Source organism: Podarcis vaucheri (assembly GCF_965113315.1).
Source record: "Podarcis vaucheri genome assembly, chromosome: Z".
In the NCBI taxonomy this organism is placed as follows: Eukaryota; Metazoa; Chordata; class Lepidosauria; order Squamata; family Lacertidae; genus Podarcis; species Podarcis vaucheri.
In genome coordinates, this window is record NC_138758.1 from 18,676,775 (window position 1) to 18,685,881 (window position 9,107).

At 42.8% G+C, this 9,107-nt stretch overlaps 1 protein-coding gene across 2 annotated transcripts in view; it reads left to right on the forward strand.

Moving 5' to 3' along the window:
* Nucleotides 1-9,107, forward strand: part of CENPI (centromere protein I) — a 28,977-nt gene extending 19,870 nt beyond the window's left edge. For both annotated transcript variants that reach the window (XM_082208021.1, XM_082208022.1), the window contains 4 exons: nt 3,726-3,774; nt 4,494-4,715; nt 8,079-8,120; nt 8,876-9,107. In XM_082208021.1, the coding sequence (XP_082064147.1) occupies nt 3,726-3,774; nt 4,494-4,715; nt 8,079-8,120; nt 8,876-8,989 (427 nt within the window). In that variant the 3' untranslated portion in view covers nt 8,990-9,107. The remainder of the gene's footprint in view (nt 1-3,725; nt 3,775-4,493; nt 4,716-8,078; nt 8,121-8,875) is intronic.

Genomic DNA, 9,107 nt, shown 5'->3' on the forward strand with positions numbered 1-9,107 from the left:
CAGTCCAAATTTTATGCCAAATGTTAAGTCTTTGGTTGACTTCCCATGCTCTGAGGTTTGGGGAGTGATGATCTCATAATTGTGCTGCTTCTCTTAATTAGTCCAGATAGTTCCAAATAAGACATTCTGATGTTGATCCTTTGTTTATTTTTAACAGCCTCTGAGTTCGTCTAGCAAGCAGATTAAACCAATATAGTGTGATTCTATGTGAAAAAGTTCCTTCGTGTTTATTTTCTTCTTTGTACTCTGGCAGTCTGTGGCAATTCACTTTCACTTTCTCATGCCTGTAATTTTCTACTGCGACACATCTTGAGCTGGAGGAAATCTGACATCCACCATTTGTACCATGCATATGTCCAAACTTCTTTGTTTCATCTCCTTCCAAGACAAATAAGCCTGTACTTTAGCTAGAAACCATAATTTCCATCACCTATTCTTTTTCATTGAGCCATTGAAAGTGATTGCAAAATTCATAAACCAGTTACACACAGTTAATTCTATAGTCAAACCATAATTATAACAATAATGAAATACTCTTTCTTTCCAGTCCTGCTTGCTTACTCAAACAGGCAGGCAGGCAGTCCTTCCAGGGAGATTTGCCAAATAAGATAGCAAATACAAAATATATCAAAAAGAAATAATGGAGGCTCACCCCCCCCTTCTGTTCTGACATACCAGTCCCATAATGATGGTAATCCTTCCACTCAAATCCTTGGCACCCCAGTGGCTGAATCAGTTAGCAGAATACTTTATCTCCCCTCGCTCAGAGCATGCCTGTTAATTAAGTCCAAATTTCATCTTAAAAAAGCAGGTATTCGTTGCTCATGGCAACAGCTTTGGAGACTTGCCAAAGAAACGCACGGTGCTTTACACCCAGTGCTCCCTGCCCCCTCATTCCTTCCGGACCAGGAGCAAGTCTTGGGTGATCTGCTGGTGAAGCTGCCCCCCCCCCCAACCTTGGGAAAGTTGGATGATTACTCCCATCTCATCTTCAAAATATGTCGTGTGAGATGGCTCTGAGGTAATGGGCAGCCGTTCGCTAAAGCAGCCAAACAGGAAGTCCTGAGGCCACCTTTGTGTGCCTCCTCCATGAGAGGTCTGGCGGGTGGTATCACAAGATCAGGTCTTTTCTGAGGTGACTTTCTGTGTGTGGAATGCTCTTCCTAAGGAGCCTCACCTGGTGTCTTTGCATATCTTTAGGTGCCAGGTGAAAATATTTCTCAATAAAGAGGCCTTTGGCTGATTAATATTATAAGACCTTTTAAATGTGTTTGTGGGATGGGCATTGGTGGTTTGTGTTTGCTTTTTTATGTACTTTGTGTTTTTATCTTATATTTTTATGTTGTGAACCATCATCAATATGTTGTGAATGCGCTCCTCAATGGAGAAGAGTAAAGGAACCCCCACCCCAGCTTGTGTGAGCCGGAGGCAGGATGGGGTCTTTGTTAGACTTCTCCACTGAGGGGCAGGCAGCCACATTCCCCTAAGTGGAGAAGTCTAAAGGGGGTGCCTGCCCGCACGAGCACAAGGGAGGAACAAGCTACATCAGCCCTCTGTGGTATGAGGGCCATAGTGAGATGGCTGTTTCACCCAGCGGTGTATCACAAGTGAAACCACCACCACTCCTGAGTCCCTCTGCTACCAGCATCCATCTGCAGCTTGGTTCTCTCTCGGCACGCATGGCGCTGGTGGCAAAGAGACTCAGGAGCGGCAGTATGTAGTTTCACTCGCGATATACCTCCAGTTGAAGACGCCACCGCGGTCTGGTCCTCACCCGCTACATCATCCAGATAGTATGTCTTGGAGAAAAGTGGTGTGGAGGAGCAACATAGAGCAACCTCTTGGGGAGAATGTCAGGTGAAATAAAGGTGCCTTGTGCACCCAGTTAAAGGGAAAACTTAAGAATACCACGCCATGCAAGTGAAAGGGCTCTTTCACACGGTCTAGTTTCAGATATAAGCAACATTAAATAAAAAAGAAAGATGTGATGTTCTTGAGACATCTTGAATTGAGTCAATTGTCATGCCACAGAGTTAGAACCCAGCCACTAGGATGTTTCTGTTCATTTAATCTATTTTTAGCAAAGTGCTCTTTCTTTTGCTGAAATGGGATAGACTTGGACTTCTCAGGAAATAAAACCATGGTACATAACTTAGGTTTGCTGACTGGTGCTCATTTTTTCCAAGTAGGAGATTAATGGCTGAACTGGGAATGTTACTTGTGTTAGATGTGGTATTGGATTTTGCAGTTGGTGAGAACCTTGTATTTGTGACTGGCATGCCAGATTATATCAGGCTGGCTCATATTATTCTTTAGTGACTACAATGATACCCATTGGCAGAGGAAGAGGAGTGCGGGGGGAGCTGCCTCCCAACCCGCACTGGGTGCCACGTCCCCACCTGCTCTCCAGCCCCCAGTGCCGGAGCATGAAGCTCTGCCACTGGTTATACCCTCATTGCCCAGAGCAAAGCTAAATTACACACACATTTGTGGTGCATATGCAGAAATTCAACTGAACTGAGCTTCTCTGTTGCATAACCCATACACTTACCTGTGTGACACTGATGAAGCTATTCTGATTTTTGAATCAAATTTTTAACCCAGTAGTCAAATTTTTAACCCAGAGTCTCAAACAGGTGATATGTGTTGGGATGGCATTGCTGTGCTGATTACTGACTAACAAAAGTCCAAGCCTTTGAGGCCAGTTATGCATCTGGGTGATATTTTTTTTTAATGCCCTGTTCTCTTCAGGAAATGCTACATAAGAGTGCCATTCTTAACATTAGTTCCAGCAGTTGTGTCTGATGTGAGAAGTAGCCAATTGTTGTCAGCTGGTGTAGAGCTCTGTGCAGCTTCCTGCTTGAGGAAGCTGCAGAGTAATTAATATGGAAGGATGCAGTTGCTGAAGATGCACTGAAACTAGTGTCTATTATACAGAGCAGCTGCCAGGACCTATACTTCTATTTCCTTCCAGTTTCTATAGTGACTGAACAAGGAGTCAGTGCTGCTGTTTGCTGCTTGAGGTCGTGCTCCACCTTTTTGTCTCATGCTTACAGCTCATGCATGACAGTTTCTTTTCACACACGCACCCTTGTGAACAGAAATGAGCATCCATTCAAGTGTTTGTCTTTCTTTCTAAGTAACAGTTGCTTCTGAACGGTGAAAAGTGCCCTTTGAACTCATTGAATCTCTTTATATTCAGAACCAAATTCAGCATGTTCTCTATTGGGTGATTAGTAACTGTTCTGCATGGCGTCTGTGTTTTTCTCTCAAAGTATACTCTGTAGATGGCTCTCCTATTGCAAGGACATGTGGTAGGTAAGCAAGAGAGAGATTTATGTAACATAACCCAAGAAATGGAACCAAATGAGAAAAGATATGTGCTATCTTGCTGCCTCATAATGCTAAGTGAAAGATAGCTATGTACTCTGGGATAGTCACTGCTCACCTGTGCATAGTAATAATTGTATGGCACTGTCATGTGTTCAAAGTGCTTCACATGCTTTATCTAGCTGTGGTCCTTAAAACAACCCCCCTGAAGAACTGTTCACAGTAAATGAGGGAGCAGAAATTAAGAGAAACTGGCTTTGCCAAATACCACCTAGTGAGTTAATTGAAGAATCAAGACTCATGCAAGGGATTTCTTTAGCCACTACACAGTTTCATTCTGCGCACATATGGTATATTACAATTCAGAATAATCATCTTTTTTAATTCTTACTTAGGTATCGAATCAACCTGGTGGCTGCAAAACAAAAACCCGAGATTAAAAAGGTACTGCAGATAAGGTGCTTAATGGCAAATGCTTGGATTGGAACAAATATATTTAATGGCTCCATCTGAAATTTAATATAATTTCACTGACAAAACTTGCCTCCCTTATCTTTCACATCTCTTCTCCCATATGAGATGTTCTTGGACTTCAAAGATTCAGTGCATATCTAATCAAAGAGAAAAATCTCTTCTACAGACTTTAGGAAAATAGATGGTTCTGTGTGATTCTAATGGCCAACTAACGTATATGGTGCTGGAAATGGGGTGGGAGGGGGACACCCACGCAAGTAAGCTTCATCCCAAGTCATTGTTTCTTCTTGATCTTGTTTCCAAACTGCCAGTAGGTGGCTTGCAAATTTTATGCATCTGGTTTAGTTATAAACATAACATGTATCTGACTTCATTCAGTGTCAAGCAAAGATTTAACATGTTTTCCTTTTCTTCTCTCCCCCCACCACCTCCCATTATGCTTCAGTCGTAAGAACCTGGCAATCCACAATAGTATACACACATGGTGGTGCTACATTTGTCTTAGTGGGTCACAAGCTGCTCAAGCTTGATGTTTAGTTGATTGATCAATGGTATTCTGTAATTATTATGGAGTAGACAGGATGCATGTTGGAGTGATACTTCTTGCTAGTAATTGATGATGTGGAGCTATCATGAACCTGAAATATTGTCTAGATTGTCATGTTATGTCTTACCATGTGCTACTGCAGTTCAAGTTCAGCCACCAGATTTGCCAGGAATACAACCGATACCTATCAACCATAGTTGGGTATCTGTGGACCTCACAAGCATTCCAGGAGTCCCCCTGCCCTCAGGGGATTCAGCTGGACCCAGAAGTGCTGGAGATGACAAGGGTGAAGGACCACAGGAAGGGCTTCAATGTAGTTTTCCACCCTGCACTGATGGGATATGCTATGCTCTTCTTGAAGAAGGTGAGGAGAGCAGTTTGCATTTTTCAAGTAGAATCATTTCCAATTATTTTTAACACTGTAATACTTGAGGACTACTGAGCATGAGTGTGTATGATCACTGTTAGTTACTATGATGTCTGCATTGTGTCCTTTAAAACTCCAGCCTTTGGCACACCATGGCCTACCTTCTACCATGCCATATAAAGTCAAGCTGTACATGGGCTTATTAAGAATAAGTACTGTGCAGGGAGGAATGGGGAGACCTGGGTTCACCACTCCATTTAACCGTGAAAGCTTAGTGCCAAGCCTCTGGCAACAACTAGCAGAGACAAAAGAGATCTCCTTGCAGTTCCAAGTCATTCTGGCTCCATTCTTTGGAACCCCAAGTTTAAAGGAAGGCTTCTCCTCCTCCTTGAATCATTACCAACTCTCTTCCTTAGAAGTGTACTAAAGATATGGGATATGGGAGGGGCCATACCTCAGTGGTAGAGCACATGTTTTTCATGCAGAAAGTCCCAGTTTCAAGCACTGGATTCCCCACACACGACAGGAAAAGACTCTATGTCTGGAAAACTGGAGAGTGGTTGCAATCAATGTAAACAATACAGAACAAAATGGACCATTGGTCTGTTTTGGTAATATAGCAGCTTCTTGTGGGGGCTGAAGAATTTGACTTCACCTCAGTCTTGTTTGTTCCTTTTTTCTTTTTTTTAAAAAAGCAAGTTTCCAGCCTTTGCCATTGCAAAAATATGCCTGAGTATTTGGGCAATGTCTGGTGAAGTATAAAACCAAAGGAATTGCCAGATGAAGTTCCAGGTTCATCAGTAGGTGCACTCTCTCCTGTCAGGGTAAACAGTACCCCCTGTCTGGTTTTTTTGACCAGCAGTTCTCAAAATGGGAGACCAGCCTCCTATATCTGGTCTGGAAAGCTTCCAGGAGCTACTACTGCTTTATTTCCAGGAAGCAAACTGTTAGCAGCTACCCAAATCAGTGTGCAGGGAGTACCAAACTTCAGTACAATTCTTTGTTGCAACAGAAGACAATGTGATACAATTTATTATACCTGTTGCCCCTTCTGTGGATTCATTTTCATACCACAACCAGACCTCTTTCTTTGATCTGCTTTGTCCATAACTGGGCTTTTTTCTTTCTCTTTTTCTTTGCTTCATCGGCCTTTTTTAGAAGTTTAGTAGGCTTGGTTCACTCATTTCACATGCTAGCAAGGTTATGCTTAAAATTCTACAAGGAAGGCTCAAGCAGTATGTGGACCGAGAACTCCCAGAAGTGCAAGCTGGATTTAGAAGAGGCAGAGGAACCAGAGACCAAATTGCAAACATGCGCTGGATTATGGAGAAAGCTAGAGAGTTCCAGAAAGACATCTACTTCTGCTTCATTGACTATGCAAAAGCCTTTGACTGTGTTGACCACAGCAAACTATGGCAAGTTCTTAAAGAAATGGGAGTGCCTGATCACCTCATCTGCCTCCTGCGAAATCTCTATGTGGGACAAGAAGCTACAGTTAGAACTGGATATGGAACAACTGATTGGTTCCAAATTGGGAAAGGAGTACGGCAAGGCTGTATATTGTCTCCCTGCTTATTTAACTTATATGCAGAATTCATCATGCGAAAGGCTGGGCTGGATGAATCCCAAGACGGAATTAAGATTGCCGGAAGAAATATCAACAACCTCAGATATGCAGATGACACAAGCTTGATGGCAGAAAGTGAAGAGGAATTAAAGAACCTTTTAATGAGGGTGAAAGAGGAGAGCGCAAAATATGGTCTGAAGCTCAACATCAAAAAAACGAAGATCATGGCCACTGGGCCCATCACCTCCTGGCAAATAGATGGGGAAGAAATGGAGGCAGTGAGAGATTTTACTTTCTTGGGCTCCATGATCAGTGCAGATGGTGACAGCAGTCACGAAATTAAAAGACGCCTGCTCCTTGGGAGAAAGGCGATGGCAAACCTAGACAACATCTTAAAAAGCAGAGACATCACCTTGCCAACAAAGGTCCGTATAGTAAAAGCCATGGTTTTCCCAGTAGTGATGTATGGAAGTGAGAGCTGGACCATAAAGAAGGCTGATCGCCGAAGAATTGATGCTTTTGAATTATGGTGCTGGAGGAGACTCTTGAGAGTCCCATGGACTGCAAGAAGATCAAACCTCTCCATTCTGAAGGAAATCAGCCCTGAGTGCTCACTGGAAGGACAGATCGTGAAGCTGAGGCTCCAATACTTTGGCCACCTCATGAGAAGAGAGGACTCCCTGGAAAAGACCCTGATGTTGGGAAAGATGGAGGGCACAAGGAGAAGGGGACGACAGAGAATGAGATGGTTGGATGGTGTTCTTGAAGCTACTAGCATGAGTTTGATCAAACTGCGGGAGGCAGTGGAGGACAGAAGTGCCTGGCGTGCTCTGGTCCATGGGGTCACGAAGAGTCGGACACGACTAAACTACTAAACAACAACAAGGCTTGGTTCAAGAACCTTCACCTTATTTGTTTCTGATTCCATTTTCTTGATAAGTCTGCCTCTGAAACATTGTTTTCCAAGCTTTTTTTGTGTGTGTCTTCCTGTGGTATCTAAGTATTTGCCCACAGCTTTTTAAAAGTAGCATAGAAGGTAAAACTTGTCCCCAGTGTAAGCTTTTATTTCATTGTGCTTCAGTGAAAGTGGAAGCTGAACTTTTCTCTTTGGTGCAGCTTTTGGGCTCTGGACCTGGTAACTGCTTGCTCCTACTCAGGCAGCTTTACTGATATCCAAAAACTTAAGCTGCTTTACACCAACTCAGATCATTAATCCATCTGTCAGTATTGTTCGCATTGCCAAATTCTCTAGTGTCTTTTTCCTACCCCTACCTGGAACCTGTGCTGTTCAACTGAAGTGTGGCTTCTTATCTAGGAGATGATGTGGTCTTCTGCCTTTGGAAGACATACTAGACTGAAATTTGTTGTTCAGTTCACCAGAGAGTGCTGATGTACAACTGAAGATTAGCTGATAGCAAAATTATCAGAGCCATTTTCTCCCCAGGCAACACTGGTATGTGTTTGGCTGCTTCTTTCGATGGACTTCCATGTGTTGAACCGAAAGAGCAGTGCTTGCTGTTTCAACCTGTACAGGCCCACTACAAAATGTCAGAGATGTGAATTTTTCAAGACCTATGATAATAGTAGTTTTGTGGAGCAGCTCTGAGGCATTGGTGCTGTCCAAAAGGCATTTAGTGTTTCAGTTGTGCCATGTCATCCTCAGGAAGGCTAGTCTGAGGCTGATTCTAGAGTTAATCTCTAATAATTTCAAATAACTCTTCTTTTAAAAGCTCTAGTCTTAGAGAACCATTAATTTCTAACACCTTTCTCTCCCCCCCCCCCCTTCTCTTCAGATGCAACCAGAGGACACAACCCTGAACTTCAAATTCATTCGGGTAAAGTGGCATGCTTGACAAAACGCTATGTTTCTTGGGAAGCTGGTTGTCAGTTGGAGCTGGGATTTGGGCCAGTGCCACAGAAGAAGGAACAACTAAAATGTTGAGAAAGGGGAGGGGTTAGGAGAGGGTACCTTCCAACTCTATAATTTTTTGCTTCTGTGACAAGGCTGATAACCTGTGCTGCTGAGGAACCTACATCTTCTAGCTTTGTCCACCATGTATTTTCCCATGAAAAGGAATTGCTCAGTAGCAAACAGTTGGTCCCACATATCTGAATGTGGCAAGTACTACACCTGAAAAAGTTTTTATTTCTGGTCTGAAAATGGAACTGGCATAAAGATGCAACTGTTCCCCAAGGCTAGGGGATCTCAGTTAGGTCTCTTTGTTGCTTGGTTTCCAGTACCAGTTGGAATATAAAATTTCAAAGAGGGAATTCTGGCATCAAGAGATGTTCATTCTTTGTAGGAACTCTCTACTGCAAAGAGGTATGCCCGCTAAAAGCTAATTGAAACTGCCCTATGTGAACTGGCTTATGAAGGGGCTGCATGGTGATAGCTTATTCCTCACCACAAAGACCAAGTTTGTGTTGCAGCATATTAGCATCATGGGTATGCTGGGCTTTTTCAGTGTGGATTGGTCTGCAAGTTCAGGTGCTGGAGAGCTAGGGTAGGAAATGAGAGGACACTTTGTGGCCCAAAAAAGAAAAAGCCATTGTATCTGAAGAGATTTAACTCCTAATGCTTTATTTGCAGGGGGCAAAGTGGGGATGGTACCAGGAATTTCTCTACTCCCAAGGATTACAAGGCCTGAAGCTTTTCATCGAAAGTAGCATTTGCCATGCTCCTCAAGAGAAAGTAAGGCATTAATGGAAACAATAGATTGATTCTTACAGTCTGTTATGAACTATCAAGCTATTCTTCAGAAAATAAGAGGAATATTTTAAAAATTTTAAAATATGTATTTATTAAAATATTTTAATGAGTA